The 21,119-nt window shown below is 48.6% G+C and overlaps 9 protein-coding genes across 9 annotated transcripts; 4 read left to right on the top strand and 5 right to left on the bottom strand.

Moving 5' to 3' along the window:
- Positions 1-482: 482 nt before the first annotated feature.
- FMAN_02572 (uncharacterized protein) lies at positions 483-2,870 on the bottom strand (the record flags this gene model as incomplete). The annotated part of the gene is made up of 5 exons (XM_041820150.1): positions 483-2,135; positions 2,187-2,536; positions 2,596-2,683; positions 2,741-2,778; positions 2,837-2,870. The coding sequence occupies 5 exons, from the start codon at positions 2,868-2,870 to the stop codon at positions 483-485; spliced, it is 2,163 nt and encodes a 720-aa protein (XP_041686059.1).
- A 964-nt stretch (positions 2,871-3,834) lies between these two features.
- Positions 3,835-4,518, bottom strand: FMAN_02571 (uncharacterized protein; the record flags this gene model as incomplete). The annotated part of the gene is made up of 1 exon (XM_041820149.1): positions 3,835-4,518. One exon carries the CDS (start codon positions 4,516-4,518, stop codon positions 3,835-3,837), a length of 684 nt encoding a protein of 227 aa, XP_041686058.1.
- Positions 4,519-5,290: 772 nt separating this feature from the next.
- On the top strand, positions 5,291-6,793 carry FMAN_02570 (uncharacterized protein; the record flags this gene model as incomplete). The annotated part of the gene is made up of 6 exons (XM_041820148.1): positions 5,291-5,350; positions 5,404-5,540; positions 5,593-5,884; positions 5,935-6,087; positions 6,138-6,693; positions 6,744-6,793. 6 exons carry the CDS (start codon positions 5,291-5,293, stop codon positions 6,791-6,793), a joined length of 1,248 nt encoding a protein of 415 aa, XP_041686057.1.
- Positions 6,794-7,016: 223 nt separating this feature from the next.
- FMAN_02569 (uncharacterized protein) lies at positions 7,017-8,680 on the bottom strand (the record flags this gene model as incomplete). Its single annotated transcript, XM_041820147.1, has 2 exons — positions 7,017-8,305; positions 8,359-8,680. The coding sequence occupies 2 exons, from the start codon at positions 8,678-8,680 to the stop codon at positions 7,017-7,019; spliced, it is 1,611 nt and encodes a 536-aa protein (XP_041686056.1).
- An 802-nt stretch (positions 8,681-9,482) lies between these two features.
- FMAN_02568 (uncharacterized protein) lies at positions 9,483-10,088 on the top strand (the record flags this gene model as incomplete). The annotated part of the gene is made up of 2 exons (XM_041820146.1): positions 9,483-9,796; positions 9,851-10,088. The coding sequence occupies 2 exons, from the start codon at positions 9,483-9,485 to the stop codon at positions 10,086-10,088; spliced, it is 552 nt and encodes a 183-aa protein (XP_041686055.1).
- Positions 10,089-10,814: 726 nt separating this feature from the next.
- On the bottom strand, positions 10,815-14,562 carry FMAN_02567 (putative P-type ATPase; the record flags this gene model as incomplete). Its single annotated transcript, XM_041820144.1, has 2 exons — positions 10,815-14,197; positions 14,253-14,562. The coding sequence occupies 2 exons, from the start codon at positions 14,560-14,562 to the stop codon at positions 10,815-10,817; spliced, it is 3,693 nt and encodes a 1,230-aa protein (XP_041686054.1).
- A 2,137-nt stretch (positions 14,563-16,699) lies between these two features.
- Positions 16,700-17,263, top strand: FMAN_16182 (uncharacterized protein; the record flags this gene model as incomplete). The annotated part of the gene is made up of 1 exon (XM_041820143.1): positions 16,700-17,263. The coding sequence occupies one exon, from the start codon at positions 16,700-16,702 to the stop codon at positions 17,261-17,263; it is 564 nt and encodes a 187-aa protein (XP_041686053.1).
- A 316-nt stretch (positions 17,264-17,579) lies between these two features.
- Positions 17,580-18,989, bottom strand: FMAN_02566 (putative orotate reductase (NADH2); the record flags this gene model as incomplete). The annotated part of the gene is made up of 1 exon (XM_041820142.1): positions 17,580-18,989. One exon carries the CDS (start codon positions 18,987-18,989, stop codon positions 17,580-17,582), a length of 1,410 nt encoding a protein of 469 aa, XP_041686052.1.
- A 1,057-nt stretch (positions 18,990-20,046) lies between these two features.
- Positions 20,047-21,012, top strand: FMAN_02565 (putative nucleoside-diphosphate-sugar epimerase family protein; the record flags this gene model as incomplete). Its single annotated transcript, XM_041820141.1, has 2 exons — positions 20,047-20,301; positions 20,359-21,012. The coding sequence occupies 2 exons, from the start codon at positions 20,047-20,049 to the stop codon at positions 21,010-21,012; spliced, it is 909 nt and encodes a 302-aa protein (XP_041686051.1).
- Between the last annotated feature and the right edge of the window lie 107 nt (positions 21,013-21,119).

Below are 21,119 nucleotides of genomic sequence, written 5' to 3'. Positions count from 1 at the left end.
ACGGCAGCTTCCTTTTTTTTGTCTGGGTATTTATCGGCGATGATCATGACGATTTCTGTTGATATGATGATGAGGAGTAAATAGCAGTTACTTCAAAAGTCATGTTGAAACGAGAACAAAGAATTCACGACGTTTATACACTACGACTGATATATACAGATAAACGTCTCCCAATCATTCGAGTTCCCAAGCTAAGTAATGCTTCCAACTTAGATAGTAGCCAATACTCAAAAGACGGTAGAACAACGCCACGCTACGTCGACGAATTGCGAAACCCGAAATTCCACCATGTGCTTTACTAAGAAGCCACATTAGGCCGAAGGACCATACAACCGACTTCTACTGGAAGCACTCCTTTCTGGCTTATGTGACGCATTTGTATTGTAATCTTCAGACGAAGTCGACGTTTCTGTAGTGTGTGACCGTCGAATGGTCCTGTGTTTCGGCGGAGAAGCTGAAGAGAGACCCCCGTTCCAAGAACCCTACTTCTTGATGCCGAGGAAGTTACGCTTCTTCTTTTCCTTATGGAGCTTGCCTGGCTCCTCATGGTGTTGTTGAACACTGTGGTGCGATGTCGGCCTTGGTGCTGCGTTGTTACCATGGTTATTATTAATCGACATGTTTGACATGGCAGCGGTTGGAGGCGCCATGCCAGGGCCAGGGCCAGGTCTTGAAGGAAGACCGCCTGGTCGGTTCGTGGGCCCAGGTGGCAGTCCTTGCTGTGAGGGCTGCTGTGAGGGTGCTGGGCGAGGAGGAGCTGGTCGCTCAAAGAGATGCCGTGGAGCGTGTCGCTTGGGTCGCTCCAGGGGCAGGTCAAGTTGACGCTTATCGCGACTGAGATCGCCCACTTGGCGAATAAATAACTGAGGAGTAATCATATGAGAAGTGACGAGAATGATATCTCGACTGCGCGCTTCACCGACTTCGTAGCATGATCGGCTCTCGCTGTATGTAGCACCTCCAGCCATGAAGACAATCAACCGCTGTCGATTTTCTGGTGGACGGCGTCCAGCTGCTGCCCAATTTGGTCGACCGGCACGAAGAGAACCTCCCTGTGCTAAGTGAAGCTCCTCATTGGGGTCCAGTGGTGGTTTCACATAAGGGAAGTGAGTCTGATCCAACATGCCCCTTGCCAGATGGTCCACCATGTGCTTCATTGCTGGCTCGAATCGTGTTAATCCATACTCCTCGTTCAGCTGAGTCGATTTTGGATCGATCGGGAATAGAGGCGGAGGGATCTGGCGCACATCCTTGAGCGCATGTGTCATATGTCCACCAAGCTGCTCAAAGTTGAGTACAACCTCACGGTCAGACTGGGGGAGGGACGCGTGGGCCAAGAGTCGTTTGATGTCTTCGTCAATGACACCATCTCGGTAGAGAATGAATAATATGATGAGGCGCAGCCGGTCTGAAGGCGATACGGCCTCGTCGCACAACAGAGGTACAATCATTTCGAGAATGTTCTTTGGTCTCTTAAAGTCCTCGTCCAGTCCAGATGCGAGCGTTTGCTCTATGGAGGCGATGTCCATCAACTTGTGCTTCTGGAAAATGTTCATACATTCTTGCGCCATGGTCAGGTGCAGGGAATACGCCTCTTTCATCTCTTGAAACTGCGGCAAGCCTGCCAACATATCTCTAATCGTATTAAGGTTGGTCGTGTCGGCATTCTCATTGGTGAAGTGGGGGTTTTGTTGGAGGAACTTTTGGAAATCGCCCATAAGTTTGTCAATCGTGTCCTTCATGTGTCTGTGCCGATTGTCCACCCATATCTTGTCCTTGTCTGTGAGCTCCATATCTTTCTCTTCAGCTTCTGGAGTTCCCTCGTTGATTGTCGTACGGTAAGTGACCTTGTCGCCGTCCTTGATCGGCAGGAGGTCGTGTGCCATGGCTTGGTAGGAGAACTCATGTACCAAAGGTGACATCAAATCCATTGATCGGTCTGTGATGACGAGTGTCGCTTGTGGTCGCGGTGAGGGTGGGGGAAAGCTAGTGTCCCATTGCGCATACGCATCGAGCTCTTCTTGGACAAATCGAGCCAGATGAGTGCAGAGTACGGCTGCCTCGTGGCGTGCGCTTTGCGGCTTGTAGTAACGAACCTTGGGGTATTCTCCGAGTGTAATACAAAGACCGGCGATCTAACTTCTTATCAACAAACGTCATCCGACCGAAGCATGCTGCCGCCTTACCTTTTGCGCTAGAGCCTTCATGTGTGTTGGAACGACGGCGTTACAGGCTGGGTGGAAGAGCATGGGAAAGCTCCAGGGATCGCGAAGGGTAACGAGATGCGATTCTCGAGGCAGGAAATCGACGAACATGGTCTGGAAACCGGCGCGGAGCTGTCGGGCTCCAGGAAAGTCGTCGATCTTGCGTCGCAATGAGGGGTCGAGGAGGCCGGTCCAGACAAGGTAGTAGCTGCGATAACGTCGCATCTCGAAATCGGCGAGAAGACACTCGACAGCGAAGGATTCAGGCGACAGAATATAGATTGCGTCCATCTCAGGGTTCGGTTCGCGACGGTTCTCGATTCGCTCAATAGCTGGAGGAAAGGCTGGTCAGTACCAGACAACAAGCTGGCAGTCAGATAGATAGACCAACTAGCGATATTGTTATTGAGAATATCATCCTCCTTGACGACATTGTCAATGATCTTTTTGGAGTTCTCATCGACGATCAGGCATTTCCACTATTGCATCAAAGACGTCAGTCGACTGTCGAGCTCAAAGCTTGGCTGGTAGCTTACATCGCCTCGGGTGATCTTCTTGATCTGTCCCAAGATAGCTGAAGCCGGCGCATTAGCAACGAATTGCGTATAGTATTTGTGTCGTATATATCATACCATCATGCTGCTCTTGGATGACGGACAGCCCCATGGTGTATAGTTAAGGCGGGCTGCCCTGTCACGTCGTTGGGTATGGAGATATTGAGGGAGGCTGAGGCAGTGTTTGACAACGAAAGAAGCGGCGGTAGGATCCAGCCCAGAACCTTGAAATTGAAGCGATACGGTAAGGCGCAGGGGTATCAAAGTTGAGTTAAAAGAAAAATGGTGCAATGTAAGGTTGCTAAAAGTTGAGAGGTTTTGGGTGGTTTGCTCAAGTATCGAGGATTCTAAGTTTGGTTTGGGATCAGGCCCAAGTCAGGAGTTGAGGTGCTAAGTGCTAACTAGGTACCTACGGCTTTCCATTTGGCGGGGTTTCATCATCCCAATGGAAGGCATGAAGAAGGTGGGTCCAGGTCTTGCAGTCGCTAGCGCCCGGTGGTTGGTTAGTGATGGTCTCTATAAATGTCCCTGAAGGAGGCCTAAAGGACAGGGCATCAGCAGCATGACATAGGTAGGGAGCGGTGTATCAGCCTCAACTTCGATGAGGTCATCACAGATGCTTGAACTTTGAGTATATTTCGACTTCACATCTTGACTTGTGTAGGTAGAACACAATTTGTGGATGTTCTGTTGAAGATCTCGATAGGGATATATCGATATGTTTATCACTGTTTCGTTTATGCAACATGAAACACTTAGTTCAATCTGAAACCCTCGATATACCTCAGTGCTTAAGCTCAGTTGACTAGAGATAGCTCTCGAAATTAGAGCTGATCGCATTAGCATCGCAACATTCTAAGCCCAAGTATTCAGCTACGATGGCTTCAGATACCGCAGAGTCGTTCAGTGTTGTCTTTCCGGATGAGTCTTCTGATCCGGCGGTGAGTCCTTGAGCAAGTCCTAGAATAGGCATCTCTTTAACCGCTTGATGGCCTGTGAAATCGAAGACCGGATACAATGTAGCCGGTGCCTCGAGCTGTCTTTATTTGTATTTTCTCATTGCCTTGTATACCTAATCAACCATCGTCGCCTTTCCCTCTCAGATAGCTTTCCACATCAACTCTTCCATAAATCTCACCCTGTAGTCTCTCATGCCGTTGTCGTTCCTTGGCCGCCAGCTGCTTCGCTTCCTTTCTGTTTAATGGCCTGGGCTTCTCTTCCTTTTTCTTTTCTTGGATCTCTTTCGGTATAGTTGCTCCGATTCCGAGGGTATCTTCTTTTGCCACCACTTTGATAGGATATCGCATTCCCTCGCCCTCTCTTCCTAGACCTCGTCGGGCATCAGGGTCCCAGCCTTGAGACTTTAGGGCTTTGAGTCCCATGCGCGAGCGATCAAGGGCTGATGGGGGGTGTGAATGTGTGAGTGAGACTTGGTGAGCGAAGGATGCTTCGTGGGGCTGTGAAGTGGATGAGAGGGGGAGTTTGCAGTCTGGACATATTTCTTCTGGCTCTTCTTCTGAGGGTTTGGTATCTTTGTCTTTGGCGGGTTTTAAAACGATGCTAGCATATAAGTCGCCGATGGAAGTGTCTGTTGACTTGGCTGGTGTTATTGTGGTTGTAGTTCCCGCATCAGGATCTTGGGCGGGAACAAATTCGACCCTTTGGCGCTTCAGTCCCGCGCCGAACGCCCGCTTGTAGTGTAGAGGAATGTCTTCCTCATCATGGCTCTCATCAGAGGCGTCTTCTCTATAGCGCTGCATGATGCTAGGGTTGTGGGGGCTCAGTTGTAGGGAGTTGTAAGTGATGCTTGAGGAAGGGAAGTTCTTCTAGAATGCGAGGTTGCCTAACCTAAACCATTTTGGTTCCTGAGGCTCTTTGAACTTATTGCCTATTTACAACACCACAGCTGTAACTTAATTATGCCCTCTTCCTTAATGTCTTGGTCATTGAACATTCTCGTTAAAGTGTATAGTTCATTTTGAAATAATTTCATACGTAGGCGATCGCACAGCAACCCTCCAATAACAAGAACGTTGTCAATGACCCAATAGAGCCCATTTCAGAGTCGGCCGACTCACTCGGGAAACACTGAACATAATCAGTAGACTTTTCGTCACTCAACGTTCCATGCATTCTTGGTAAGGCAAGCCACACATATTCATAAGCGATGCATCATGCCGAAAACCGAGAACCAAGATATCCCATTCGGTGAAGCCGATGCAGAACATGATGTGATTACGACAATTACCTTGAATGGCTTTTCGTGAAACATGGGTTTGGAGGACTCGCTGTTCGGGTTTATCACAAGTCTTGACGTTGAATGTCACTTAGAACTTGCATGTTCTATTGTAGGGAGATATTGACAGTGTAAAGACCTTCTCTTGGATCAAGTATAAGTATAGGGCCTTGCTTCCTTTATCAGAAAACCTCTTCCACTCAAGTCCATTACTCTTGATCAACTCTACCGCTACCACTATCATCGAATACCGATACCCTTCCAAATAATACCTCAGTTTTATCAAGATAACAAACATGGGTTCAGTCGAAGCAAATGGTCACCCAAAGATCCTCATCAACGTCGGAGCCAAAAATGTTTGTCTCTTTGATACACTCACAATTCATACCTTTCACTAACACAATCAAAGGTTCCCTTCTACACTCCTATCCAAGACCCTCCTGCAGGAACCCCATGGGATGTCCAACCCGAAGGCAGCCTATTCTCTCCCCTCAAACTACGAGGTCTAACGCTCCACAATCGTATCATCGTATCACCAATGTGCCAGTATGCAACCTCTTAGCGCGTACCACTACCAAATGCCTAACAGACATTATAGATACTCTGCTAAGGATGGCTACATGACCCCGTGGCACAAGCAACACCTCGGAAGCTTCGCCGCACGTGGCCCTGGACTCATCATCACAGAAGTAAACGCAGTGTCACCAGAAGGACGAATCAGCCCTCAAGATGCCGGCATCTGGGAGGATGGACAGCTTGAGCCTCTGAGGGAGATTGTGGATTTCGTGCATAGCCAAGGAGCGAAGATTGCCATTCAGATGGGCCATGCTGGGAGGAAGGCGAGTACTGTTGTGCCCTGGCTGGATCGCAAGAACACAGCGGTCAAAGAGGTAGGATACTCACCACAACATGTACGTGATCAGCGACTCATTGCTTACAGGCTGGTGGCTGGCCGGACGAAGTGGTTGCACCAAGTGCAATTCCCTATAGTCCAGAGTCTCTCACTCCCAGGGAGATGACAAGCGATGACATTACCAAATTCAAGCAAGATTGGGTTGCTGCTGTGAAAAGAGCTCTCAAGGCTGGCTTTGATGTGAGATCTTCAGAGAGCACATCTGATTTGATAGACACTGACTTCGTGAGGCCATCGAAGTTCACGCTGCACATGGATATCTCCTAAATGCGTTCCTCTCCCCAGCCTCAAACCAACGAACGGACCAATACGGCGGATCTTTTGAGAACCGTATTCGCCTCCTTCTCGAGACCGTTAAACTCACTCGTGATATCGTCCCCGAAGACTTTCCCCTCCTTGTCCGCATGCCGGGAACAGACTACCTCGAGTTCGATTCGTCTTTACCACAGTGGCATATCGAAGAAGCCGCAAAGCTCGGTCAAATCCTCGCCGCGAACGGCATCGATCTGATCGATATTTCAGGCGGCGGTTTGGATAGCCGTCAGCAAATCACTTCTGGCCCTGGTTACCAAGTCCCGTATGCTGCTGCCGTGAAGAAAGCTGTCAAGGATACCGGAGTTGCTGTGACTTCAGTGGGAATGATCACCTCTGGAAAGCAGGCCCAGGGTTATCTGAGAGATGACTCTGTAGATGCTGTGTTGGTGGGACGGGGCTTCCTCAAGGACCCTAATCTTGTCTGGCACTGGGCGGATGAGTTGGATGTTGACATCCACGTCGCTTCTCAATGTAAGTCTCGAATATATGCGACTTGAAAGACCATACTGACGATGATATAGATGGCTGGGGTTTTGGAATGACCCGTACTCACCGACATAGAAAGCACTAAATATAGTCCACTTTATGTTTCTCCTTTTCCTTTTCCACATAGACAACTTCGGTATAGACTAGACGATAAATAGAATCCAGTATGGATCAATACAACTACTCAACAAAATGTCTTGTTTATGCTCAACATCTTTCTATGGATTTCATAGACCTGAACAATTCGTACAATTCTCGTAACATGTTCCAATGCATCATAACTCATGATATCCAGATTGTCTCCAATCTTACGCAGCATTGCTACGCGCCCGACGCGTAGCCCGTATCTTTTGCTGCGCCCTGGCTCTCTGTAACATCTCATCATCCATGCCCTGACGCCACGAACAATCGGAAGCAAATTCACATGTTCTACACTTGAACGCTTCCTCTATATCGACGCCTCTTGCATCGCGTTTCCCTTTCCACCAATCCATGTAGTTAGCAAGATAGGTCTCCAAAGCTTGTCTCGAAACAGGAAAGTCGTGAAGATCGATCTCACGACCATCACTGCGGTGGACGTATTGAACTCGGAGCATGTGGCCAAGGGAGTGTTCGCCCTGAGGGAAAGTGAGCCCTATCTCATGCTCGACAAGAGGAATGAGTTCGCGTAGAGTTCGATACTGCAACAGATCTGGCCCTGCTGAAGAAGAGCTCTGGAAACTCGAGGAAGGATGTTCTTGGGTGAACTCCGTTTCTGTTTCTGATGCATCCACAAAGATCTCATCGTGCAGGCTACCGACTTGGGCGATGAAAGTATCTGAAAAGGCGTCATCTGGATCAAGTCCGTATCGCCGAAAGACTTTGAAGAAATCTAGTTTTCCAGCAGCCATATTAGACAAGAAGTGATGATACAAGAGCAACTGAATCTTTGCAGGCCGTATTTGAGCGTTGGAAACAGGAGAAAATGATCCGCGAGTCTTGACGTCCGCAAGATAAATCTTTGGCCCCGAGTCATTCTTATGATTCGTGTTTTTTGGCGGAAAGTAGTCAGTCAATGAGGATTGCCGTCCGGTCGTGTCAGGCTCTTGACTAGAGAGCTCTGCTTCAAATTCAGGATTGGGGTTCTCGTAGCTCACGCTGTCGATGACTCCATTGACGAGGTTCCCATCAATCATGCCCCATACTTCGAGTTCACGAGTGAGTCCTGTGTCTCGCAAGGTTCTGAGTCCTTGGACCAGATTCCACAGTTTGAGTCCAAATGCATCTTCCTTGGTCATGATGTCAATTTGAACTGTAGTGTGGACTTCATCCTCAAGCTTTTTGTGAACTTTTGTTCCTTGCTTCATGGCTGCTGTTCTGGTTCTTCGACCTCCAGGTAAGCGGGTGAGGGTATACCAGTACTGCAGCTCGCACCAAGCACCAGACGTAAGATCGGTCACGGTCAATGGTCTCTTAGGATATGACCTGAACCGTTGCAGAGGTGAACGGCCATCATCGTACTGATCAGCCTCATTGGCCTCAGTTGCTGGTGTCGGAGTGACACTTGATTCTGATTCTGGAGGTGGCTTTGGTTTCAAATCCTTCAAGGCTTTGCTCACTAATCTCTTTGGTCAGTTAGTGCTGAAGCCTCTTGAGGGTATAATCACGTACAATCCGGGTAGAGTACGTCCTCGATCGAGGATAAAGCTGGTGGCGGCGTTGGCAGACCAGAAGACGTGTCGAGTTGATGGAAAGCCTTGCCTCTGTACAGAGTATTCGTGGACTCTGTCTGAAGGCGGTCCACGCCAGAAGTTGATGTGCCGCCAGCGACATTTTGAGGGTGCAGACTATCGTGCCTCTCAGGAACAGAGTCTATAGCTGCGATCTCTGCGTTATTCGGGATGTTGTTATTTTCAGCAGACAGTTGAAGGAGCAATTCTTCTTCCTCGGCAGAGAAATCGTAGCCGAACTCGTTATCGCTATCTAACGTCATCGCAACCGCTCTCGTTCGAGGCGATGAATCATTGTTTTAGGGAATGGATGCGGCGGGGAAAATGGCACTTGCAGCTAAATTTAGCAAAGGTTTTGATGATGAATGACAAGGATGAGTTTTGGCGTCTGTCTCTACTTAGGTAGTAGGGAAGACGCGAGCGAGTACACGAGGTCACGTGGGGTGCTGAAAGTGATACGCAACTGCCTAGGTAAGAATACCCCCTTAGGCAGAATGTCTACCTAAGAGATGAGGTATTCATATTGTGATTAATTGATGTTCGCAGATGAATCAGTCGAGTCCAAGACGAACAATATTCCGGGGCTAATCTGAGTGTGGAGAACAATACTAACTATAGCCATAGGCCCATAGCCATGTCTCTATTGCAAACAGACACGCCCGCATTCGGCTCTCACTCTTACTGTCACTCGTCCAACAACCGAAATAGGTAGAATATATATTTGGCTGCCTCCACGAGCAACAATAATTAACGTAAAACTCGAGCTCTCAGCCTTGAACCTAATTTTATAACAATAGTCCTACAGCTGAAAGTGCCCTGAAACGACTAAGGTAATAAATGACCTAGATTTCTGCACTGCCCTCCCTATTGGCTTGGGCGCTGCCTACAACAACCCCGGCCTGTCCTAGGTAAACTATCGATTAGGCTTCCAAGTCCTTGACCTCGTTCAAGGCAGCAGCCAGATACAAAGCCCTCGCATATTCCCAGATCTAGATCAAAGGCTTCATAGTAATTTGCCGCTCCTTCGGAACTCAATCGTCCCGCTCCGTCCCGCTCCGTTCCACAATGTCCAACGTCCTCCAAAGCCGTCGCCCCACAACCGGGCCCGATGCCGGGACGGCCTCCGGTAAGAGAACATCGCCGCAGCGGACCTTCATGTCTCTACCAACAGAAATACATCTCGCCATCTCCGATTTCCTCATCTACCCAGATGCACTATCTTTAAAACACACCAGCGCCTATTTCTATAGTCTCGTCGACACTGGTATCAACCTCAAAGTGGAATGGCTAGTGGAACGACGGAGCCTCCATCTAGAATGCCCCAACGACCGACGGTGCGATCTCGGTAGTGATCTGCGTTTCTGCCGCGGGAGTGTACCGTAAGCTAATATCCTCTGATGTGATTGAAATGAATCATGGACTAATTGTTATAGTCTACTCATGCAACGAAGACGAGAACATGTGGAATGTGAATCTCGGCCTGGCCTTGGCTGTCTTGTTTATGGGACAAAGACATGCTCCCATCGCTCATTGCTGAGTAGAACACTACCACGTTGGATGCAAATCAAACTCACCATTGAAATTTGGTGGATTTTGCTCGCCCTCGTACCCATTTTCTCTTGCTGGGTGTGGTTGGCCGAGTTACCGTGGGGACTTGTATTTGGATCTTGAGTTTCGTTTTTTGATTTCTGCGAACGGCCTGAGAAACCTTGCGAGCTTGTTTGTTTGTTGGTCCGAAGGCATAATTATGTAATACTAATATTGTAAAATAAGGAACGGACTTTGGGGGTAATAATGGCTGGAGGCATGAACTGAAATCTGGCCCACTTCTGGGTAAGCATTTATACTCTGGCAGTATAAATAAGAGGGATTATTACTTATAACTGCCATATTGTGTGCCTATTAGTGACTCGAGGCCAATGCGTGTAAATGATAGATTATCGATTCATTTCATTCTGAGATCACAATTCGGGACTAGAAACATGGTGGATTATATGAGTCAATGGCATTGCTCAGCTTAGCTTCACTATTGTAACAAAGCCAAGGTGGCGAACAAGGAAGACTATCTGCCTACGTAGTAAAAGCGAGTGAACACTGAAGAAGAAACTGAACGAGTCTCTCTTCAGTCCTCTCCAAGTCTGGATTAGAACTCGCAGTAGTTTAAGGAAGCTCACCATGAGCTTGGATAGAAGGGTACTGATGTTTTCTGGGCGCCCAAAGACGCTGTTTCTCGTCGAAATTCAAAGCAATAGAGGCCGGTAACGACAGTCGTGCAACACTGTGCTGGTCGAAATCAAGCGTAACATGAAAGAAATCTTCAGCTACAGGACTTCTGGTCGAAGATAAATGAGAGTGAACAGAAGCTGCGCTGTTACAAGTTGAGTCTCAATATCCTGACTAGATCTTCGACCAGCGCAGAAGCACAGCCGCAAGAATAACCGGCAGAACGCTCACCAGTTCTCCAAGACCTGCATATTCCGGTGGAATTCTGGCATTGACGAATGCCCCAGCAGCGAGAAGAACCGCAAAAGTGTTGTACACAAAGCTCCAGCCGAAGTTAAACTTGATGCGATTGACCGACTTTCGACTCGCGTCTATCATAGTGACAATGCCACCAAGAGCGGGACGCATGAGAACGACGTCTGCTGCGGACTGGGCTACATCTGTGCCTTCATTCATGTGAACACCAATGGTGGCTTGGGCGAGAGCGACTGCATCGTTTGTACCGTCGCCGCAGAACACGACAACCGGCTTTTTGCGATCAGTGGAAGTACCGAGGAGTGTCTGGATATAGTCCCGTTTGCCAGAAGGTGAAGTCCGTGAGCGCACATTGTCTTGCGGGATGTTCAACTTGGATGCCAGGTTCTGAACAGCTGTATCATCATCGCCAGAAACCACATGAACTGATATGCCTCGCATGTGCAGGGCTTCAACCGCTGCAAAGGCGTCCTTTCGAGGTTCGTCTTGGAGACCGTAAACAGCCTGCAGCTCGTCGTTGATTGTGAAACAAAAGACGGTATGACCTTGAGAAAGCATAGGCTGAATAAGAGGACCATCCGAGAGATTAAGCCATGTGGAGTTTCCAGCTTTCAACTTCTGACCCTTCACAACTGCTTCTACGCCTTTACCAGTTAAACTCTTCGGTTCACCGACGGCCAAAGGTTCAATGCCAATACTCCTGAGGAAGCTCGTCACAGCCATGGAGACTGGATGACGACTGTTCTCTATCAAACCTAAAAGGAGAGGAAGAGTACTTTTATCGACACACTCATTTGCAACGACAGTCAGCTTTCCTTGAGTCAAAGTCCCAGTCTTGTCAAAAACAACATGAGATGTCTTGTGAGCAACTTCGATAGCATCTGCGGATTTGAAAATGATGCCTCTTTCTGCTGCGACTCCGCTCATGATGACTATGACCATTGGTACTGCAAGTCCGATCGCACAAGGACAGGACACAATGAGAACAGCGATGGCATATGTGATTGCTTCAGTCGTTGCCTTGGAGCCACCATAGCCACGGACAGTTATGCCAATTGCAACCCAAATGACAAAAGTGATGATAGTCAACGCCACAACCACGGGGACGAAGTATGAAGCCACTCGGTCCGCCAGGTCCTGTAGCTTTGGCTTTGATAATTTGGCTTCATCTACCATGGCAGCGATTGCGTTGATGGTGTTGTCGCTCGGCAAGCGGTTTAGGCGAACTGTCATAACTCCAGGGCCATTAATAGACCCTGCAATGACAACCCTCCTGAACTGTTTCTCCACGGGCTTGGACTCGCCTGTAAGCATCGATTCATCGACCTCAGATGAGCCACTCATCACCGTTCCATCTGTCGGGATCCTAGTATCTGGTAGAACCTTGAAGACATCGCCATACTGAAGAAGTCTGGCGTCTATCTCACGCTCTGTGCCGGTCTCCTCGTCAACCAGAATGGCAGTCGAGGACTGGAGTGATCGGATTGAGATGGATTCAACTGCCTTCTGGCGAGCAAGTGCCGCAACCCACCGTCCGACCATGATCAGGGTAACTAGCAGGGTGGAAGTCTCGAAGAATTGACCAGTCGAAAGGGGCTTGCCGGCGATGAGATATCCAAATGAAACAACAGAAAAGACGTAGGCCGCACTTGTGCTCAAAACAATCAACAAGTCCATCTCAATGACTCTGGAAAAGACCAAAGCCTTGATAGCTTTCGGGTAGAAAGGCCCAGCAACCACAACCTGAACAATGGTGGCCAAGGCCAGAGAAGCCGAAGAGTATGCGACCTCTCTCTCAGGAAGCGGAGCCCAAGCCATGACCAGAACAGGAATTGTCAGAACAGCAGATAGGAGGGTAGTGTACCCAACATGACGAACATGTTTACTGCCCGCTTCAAGTGACGAATCACCACGAGGAGGCGCAAGCTGAACTGGAGGGTCCCAAGATCTTTCAGCAAGGTCTCGCGCTCCGACGATCTTGGGATCAAATGAGACTCGAACAGTATCTTTGTCGACGAGACTCATATCCAACACTCCTTCAGGCCATGCTTGGCCAGTAAATTCAGACGTGCTGCCATTCACAGTGAAATCCAAGCTAGACCCCTTAGTCTGAAGTCGTTCACATTTGAACTCAGTGGTTCGCTCGAGATGCTTGATAACCTCATCTACTGAGCCGAGACGAAGATCAATGTTAAACTCGGCACGTGAGAGAACGAGACTGGTCTTCAGATCATGGACAGCTGGGACTGTAGCGAGAGTTCTGTTGAGCTTAGTCTCACAGCCAGTGCATGTCATACCGGAGATGCTGAGAACCACATGTTCCTTTCCTGTTGCCTGTTTCTCTACGTCTTCGGGGGTTTGTGTTGTTTCTATCTTCATTCCCTTCTTAGGCGACGTAGACACGCAACAAGCATCCGCCGGAGAGTCTCGACAGGTGATAGATGGAGCCTTCTCGCAGCAAGAATCGGCACAGCTGTTAGAAGATTTGGTGACGATCTTCTCAGCTGGCTTGCAGCAGGAACTGACACATGTTGACTTGGGTAGCTCATTGACGATCGCCGCTAGTTCTTCGTCACAGCAGGACTTTGCGCAGTTGCCCTTTGCAACTTCAGCCATTCGTCCATTCTTGGCAGTGAATGGCTCTTCCGGCTGAGTTGTGCAGCATTTATCGGGACACCCGCTGCTCTCAACAATTTTCTTGGAAAGATCACCATCGCTGCAGCAGTTGCTGGCACAGCTCTTTTCGACGAGTGGGCTCTTGGGTGCAGCCTTCTTGGAACAACGCCCACCAGAACAGTCGTCCTTGTCCTTGTCTTTGACCGGTTTAGGATCGGCACAGTTGTATTTGCCGTTATCTCCAGAACGGCATGAGCTGGCACACTTCTTAGAGGCTGCTTCTTTGTCGGGCTTGACAACGGAGCAGCACGGCTTGGTGCAGCTCTCCTTGACAGAGGGCTGTTTGGCGGACCTAGCACTCTCATTGGAGCCCTTTCGTAAGCGAAGACGATTCTCCGCAGCCTTTTCTTTCGTGACAGAGCCGGTGCTGCAGCAGGAGTCCGTTGATTTACGGATCAGATAGCGGGACGACGACTTCTTGGAGCATTGCTTGGTGACAACAGAGCGGCCCTTGGTCTCGCAGCACGACTCTTGACCCAGGGCGATGAGAGCGCGGCAGATGCACCCAAGCGCCTTCAGAGTTGCACCGTAGCGGTCGAGAGCAGATAGACTGTGCTTGCTGCATGCCTTGCCGTCAGCTGCACCATTACAGCTGGAGCTAGAGCTGCCGCAACCCGTTGCATCCGCTGCAAAGTGTTAGCAATGTACCGCTAGCAGTGCTTTTGAGTATGCGGAACTTACGCTTGTGAAAGGCACTCAGCTCGCACTCTCGTGTGGCGATACGGTCAATGCAAGAAGCATTGCAGCATGGGCTCGTTTTTCCGCGGCAGCATTCCGGGGCGTCATCCTTGTTCGGCTCCTCACAGCTACCAGAAGCACAAAAATCATCATCCCGTTCCTTGTTTGCTGACTCTTCCTCCTTGACTTCAGTGGCAGCGTCACCTCCATCGCAGCAAGCATCCTTGCAACTTCCGATATCGCTTGGAGGAGGCGTCTCAGCAGTGACCGACTCCGCAGCTGGTGCGGGAGGGCCACAGCAGTCGCATCCCATGATTCAGTCAAATATCAGGTGTCAATTTGTTGTTTGCTGTCGTTCGTTGTTCGGCTGTTGGAAAGTTAAGATGTTGGGCCTATAACCGAATCTCATCCTAGCTTATATGTGACCTTGTGCAGATTGAGCGCACGTGAATGGCTCCCTAGATGAGCAAAGATAAACATGAGACACTACTGATACCCGGTAATTATTTCGGAATACTACTCTGTTCATAATTTGAGATCTATATAGTTATTCCCGAAAGTCGATACATTTTGTTAATGTAAACTCTATACTTCTCCACAAGGACAAGGACAAGCTATGGATATACCTCTTAGTCTAATACGTGAACAAAGCACCATTCTATTTGAGAATCTGCCAGCAGGTTAGTTCACAACCCTCATCAGAGGTAAAATAATGCACTACGGCTTCTTGCATGCTTTCGGACCGTATGCATGAAGACCTATTGGTGGAACGTCTATACACTACATATATCGCCTGTTATACACAGTACCAAACTATGGTAAGTTATGTAAGCCTACTAAACTTTATAGAAATAACCTAAGTTTACCTAAGTCTTCTTTCATCTTAGACAGAAGTCCCAATATTTCTGCATCTTGCCTCCTGCCGCCCCATAGCATAAGTGCAGGCGTCTCTTCGTGCATGAAGCATTGAGCCTTCACAGGCCTAGATCACCAAGATGAGCACCATGTCCGCCGAGCTGCACGTAGTTACCTATTTGATGATTTAACAAGTCAAGGAAACGCAATTACCTAAGCCTCTGCATGTAAGTTATATAAGAGCGACAAAAATGGTTCTAGCATCTTATGAATCTCAACCTTCGCATCAATCTATATTCCAGATCTCATCAGGAACACCCGACTATAGACCTCCTCCTTCGACACTGCAGCACCGAAATAATGCAGTGGCCAGTATCTCTGTATACCTATATGCATGAGGGCTTAAGCCGACATTGTGCTGCCGTACTAGGCATAGATATAACGACCAAGGTTGTAAGGGTAAAGGAGTCACTCCAATATCGTTCTCTCAGAACACGATACTGACAGGTTCGACTAGAATTGTTACCAATCAAAGATCAAGCTAGCCTTGCTGTGATGGCAACCAACTTCAAAGATATCGGATGGCTCGTAAGTTATGGATAGTCAATACATATATCTATTGCAGTACTGATAGTCTGAACACAGGTCCCTTATCTATTCGACACGTTTCTCATATCGCCATGGCCCTGATCATCGCCGGCTTAATGTCTCGATACCCAGGGCAGTTCATTTTACTAGCTCTCCTCAGTCTTCTGAACACATGGAACTTCATCTAAAGCACCAGACTTTCAGTTCATTGGTCAACGTCGGGTGTGGCCAGGTCCAAGCTTTCAGCAATCATTCAACGTCTGGGCCTCTCAACTTGAAAGAAACAACTGCTAGTATACACATGGGTGTTAAACCTATGACAACTTGGTTCTGTAACCTTCTCGACCTCATAATGACAGACCTCCTCTAACCAGTGAGCAACTTTGCGACGCTCATTCGACTACATCAAACAAGAGACCGATGAGATAGTTGTCGGGGCCACTAAACAACCGAACAATCATGGCCGCAGCCAAAAGGACTTCCAGAATGACGTCCAGATAGACTTGTTCACCTATATAAACACCGTGTCTCCGGATCACAGTGGGAAGAAGTCGATGGTCATGCATTACATGTTCGACTCAACAAAAAACAACCCTTGTATCCAGGTAACTGTCAACGTATCCAAGTCACATATTGGAATAGTATATCAGTCCATGGAGTTCCTGAGAACTAGCGGCACAACCAAAGAATCTGGTCAAGGTGGTGTCGTTCTGAAGCTCCTTCACGGAACAGGCTCTACACAAGCAATAGATTACCACGAACCAAGATGACTCGGAGAGCTCTGGGTGGTTTCAAATTTACCTTATAAATAGTGAGTTGTCTCTGCTCAACTATTCAACCATTGCCAAACATCATCTAGCTCTCCGCAGCCAATACAACACCCTCTCACAGCACTCTGACCATCGCAGTACTCTTTTCACAGCTTTCTGTCTCCCCAAAGGTCCAAATTCACCTTACCACTTCAACCTGTCTACCTATCATCCTACTTTAACTTGGATTCTAACATCATGTCCTCCTCTCAGAACCCGTTCGAGGACCCCGGTCACGGTGCACATGCCACCGGTATTCGTGGCATGCTCCGGGCCCTGTCAGTACGTCAACAGGAGAAGAATCAAGAAAAGAGGGCAGCCAGACAGAGACAGCAAAATTGGACACTCCCGGATTCTGGGGACTGTAAGAACTGGAGCCTGGAGGAAATCCAGCAGGAGTATGAAATCCTGCTCAAGAAGTACAAGGAGAATACCCGAGACCAGAACTATCTGGTCAACGCCAGCATCACCAACAAGAAGGAGATAACCAATGCTGGAAACGTGGCCAATCAGTGCCGCGAATGGGTTCACGACTGTAAGAAGACCTTACAGTCTCTGGAAGAGTCTCTACGCCTCGTCATTAACAAGAAGGAGGCACAGGCGGCAATTGCGAAAGCCTGCAAGCATCCAGAGCCAGAGAATGTGCACCTGGCCATGAAGGAGATCAGTGACGCTGACAAGCGCATCACTGCTCTTCAGACCCAGATTCGAGGCTACGTCGATGCTCTTCGACAGTGGCTGGACAAGGAGCCTGGCTTTTAAGCCACTTATCCCTTGTCCCCTATGTTTCCTGGAGTTGAGGAGTGTTCATACTGACATCTAATTTGGATGATCAGTCTTTCGTCCCTTGATATGGCTGGGCCCAATCAACGGGAGGTCAGAATATTGAGAAGCAGTCGATTACTCTTCATGAGTTCACGGCATGGAGCTTCTTTTGAGTACTGGGGGCTTTGACATTAAAACAGACAAATGTAGGAAAAAAAATTGATAAGCAGATAAAACCACTTGAACCTCATAACTTGTCCCATTTTGATACCTATGACGAACAAATAAAACGTGAAATGTTGCTATAGCATGTCTAATTCTTTCCACCATCTTTTAACTCCCGCTTGATCCTGGTAACAGTACCCGGACCACCATATGTCATCGCTGTGTAGACCATGGCTACACTCGCGCCAGCGTTGAGAATGTTTCGTGCCTGCTCGCCGTTGGTGATGCCTCCTGTGGCAAAGATGACCTTCTGTGGCGATCCTGTTGTTGCTGCGAAAGAACGCGAGTCTAGCAACTTACGGTATCTTCGAACAAGGTCGAGTGTTCGGCTGTACATAGCTGGGCCCGAGTAGCCACCAGTCTCCATGAGGTTCTTTTGCTCCTGAGCAGTAAGCTTAATACCCTCGGGAACAAGATCATCTCGTCTCTTAGTTGTGTTGCCCACGATGACTCCGTCAACACCACTTCGGTGAACAGCCTCAACGATGCCCTCCATTTGAGTATCCTCATCCTCATCAGGCGACACCTTGACCATGACCTTGGGCCTTTGCTTTCGGTCAGTCTTAGCGGCCTCGTCAACTACAGCGCTGAGAAGTCTTGTCAGGGGCTCAGTGGCCTGAAGGTCCCGCAGACCGGGTGTGTTAGGGCTGCTGACATTGACGACCAGAACATCAGCGTAGCGAGCTAGTCTTCGCACACAGTATACGTAGTCATCGGCAATGGCCTTCTCATCCCGCTCGTCCGTCTCCTTGTTCTTGGCGATCTGAACAGCCAAAAGACGGCCCTTGCGTAGACTCCCAGGAGGAACATTGGCCTCCCCATCGAGAACGTCCTTCTCAGTCACACCAAGAGATCGGGCGAATCGTCGAAGTCTATCCCTAAGTCGAATAGCCATGTCGTCGGCCCCGCGAGAGTTCAGACCATATCGGTTCACCATGCCATCAAGGCTGCGAACACGGAAAACTCGAGGCTTGGGATTGCCCTCTTGGGGAAGAGGGGTGCAGCCTCCAACCTCAACGATACCAGCTCCAAGCTCAAACAGTACATCTGGGATCTCAGCATCCTTGTCAAGACCAGCAGAGATTCCAATTGGGTTCGACACTTCGGTTCCAAATACATTTACGGCAAGCTCAGGGGAGTCGAGGGTCGTGTCGCGCTCTCGAGGGTGAAGGTTAAACTCATAAGTCACCTTCAGCGCTACGGTACCGGCATGATGAGCGTCCTCAGCATCAGGGAAAGCCCAGCGAATGAATGGAGGGACAACCCAACGGTGGAAGAAAGCTCGGGTATCGGTAGCGTAGAGGTATGAGCCGTATAGAGCAGCAGCACCAACAGTGCCGTAGAGGGCAAGCTTGAGAGCAGCTCCGTCACCGGCCGAAGAGGAAGATGATGCGTTGCGGCGCTGGACGAGCTGTGACCTAGGAATGGCAGGACGAGCGGAGGAAGTAATTCGGGTACCGTAGACGGCAGCTCGTGATCTGAAGAGAGCGGCAGACATGGCTGGGAAGTAATGCTGGGCCGGGCCAGCTCCCAATGGTTTCACGGGTCGCGATAGTGTTGTTCGGGTGAAGCTTCAAAACGCATCCACAAATTGCCGACCCTTGGTTGTAGAGCACAGTATCAGACAGTGTAATGCACAGTATGCAGCAAGATATAAGGCGCATCAGCGCCTAGGTAAGGTAGTGTGCAGATACTCTGATATATACCTATTTCTTCTTCATCCTTGTCTCATGATTTAAGGAGCTTCACTTTGCCATTACAAGTAGCAATTCAAAATCTTACACTACATTAACTTATTACGCCGATAACGCTCATCGGTAACCCGAATTGAGTTCTCATCTAGATAATCTCGACCTGTTCAATGGCACGAGGAACTACCTCAATTAGAATAAAACCACCGAAAATACGCATTGAGTTTCCAAGTTTTCATTTTTCATGAATAGTTTGCGATACTATCGAATGATGATCACCCGAGAGTAGTGGATTTAGGACGTACGATGCTGCCACAACTTGAATACCATATCAAAAGGAATTTAATTCATGCAGATATTTTAATCCTCGGCAAAACTACAGATTCGCCGTATCTGTTCTTTTCTTTGACAGGCCAAACTTTGATATCTATGTCACTGATGGTTTCATTACCACTGCCATGAATGATCCACATTCATAACTGGCCGCTGGTGTTGCCGATGATAGTTGATCCGAACATGGAGATCGGAGCTGGTCGGGACGGAACCGCACAATTCGGAGGGCGAAATTAATCCGTCTCCACTCTTTCGGCCGTCTCTTACAACGGAGCTCAATAGTCACCCCGTGTTTTGTTATGGATCCGAGATTGTGGCCGTCATAGCTTCGGTGTATTCGGGCACCGGCCACTGATATGCTTTATAATGAAGACAATCCTATCACAATGATTACAGATCGCGATGGCTGGTCACCTTCCTAGAAAAGACTATATAGTAGGTCTGATAGATACCTCCATAGACAATTGATTTATCAGTTTACACTATTATAACCACTCTGCATCAGAAGTCGACAACTTGAACATAATAAGAATGTCACGAGCAATTCTCATATCTGGTGCGACCGGAAAGCAAGGCGGTGCTGTTCTTAACCGACTCGTCAAGCAAAAGGCCGGCGTGGAGATTCTCGCCGTCACCAGAAACCCCAATTCTCCTTCAGCTCAGAAACTTCTCAAGAAATCATCCAACATCAAGCTTGTCCAGGGAGACTTGTCTGACGCAGCCGCAATCTTCAAAAATGCCCGCCAAGTTACAAAACAGCCGATTTGGGGAGTGTTCAGTGTTCAGGTATGTACACCCTCTTACTGGGTACAACTGAGATGCTAACTTGATTCTGTCACTTAGTCCCCTATGGGCCAAGGAGATGGCGCTGAAGTAGCCCAGGGAAAAGGCCTTGTCGATGCTTCATTGGATGCCGGGGTCAAGTTCTTTGTCTATACTTCAGTTGATCGACACGGCCAAGACTCTCTGAACAACCCAACTCAAGTTCCTCACTTTATCACAAAGCACGAGATTGAGAAGCATTTGATTTCCCGTACCACAGGTACTGATATGCAATGGTTCATCATCCGACCTGTGGCCTTCATGGAAAACTTGACAGACAATTTCCTAGGAAAGTCATTCGTCACAGCATGGAAGCTAGTTGTCAAGAATAAACCTCTTCAACTCGTCACGGTGACCGATGTGGGCGTCGCTGGCGCACAGGCCTTCCTTCAGCCTGAGAAATATGCCGGCCGTGCCGTGTCACTTGCAGGTGACGAACTGACACTTGAGGAATTCGAAAAGATTTTCAAGGAGAAGACGGGACGAGATCTCCCATACACCTATAGTCTTGTTGTTTACCCAATCATGGCGATGGTCAAGGAATTGGGGTATATGTTCAAGTGGTTCAAGGACCAGGGTTTTGGTGCGGACTTGAAGGCCTTGAGAAAGGAGTACCCTGAGTTGATGACATTCGGAACTTGGCTCGAGACAGACAGCGACTTTGCTCCCAAATAGTTGAGAGATTCGTTGGAGGTGATCTTTCGGAGGCTTGTTTCTTTGCGTATCAAGGCTGAAGATACAGTCGTAATAGTCATTAGGATTGTGATAGTAGTGGTGTCCGT

This window comes from Fusarium mangiferae (genome assembly GCF_900044065.1).
Source record: "Fusarium mangiferae strain MRC7560 genome assembly, contig: FMAN_scaffold010, whole genome shotgun sequence".
NCBI classification, from domain to species: Eukaryota; Fungi; Ascomycota; class Sordariomycetes; order Hypocreales; family Nectriaceae; genus Fusarium; species Fusarium mangiferae.
Note: the sequence above shows the minus strand (reverse complement) of the source record. Positions and strands in the feature narration are given on the sequence as shown.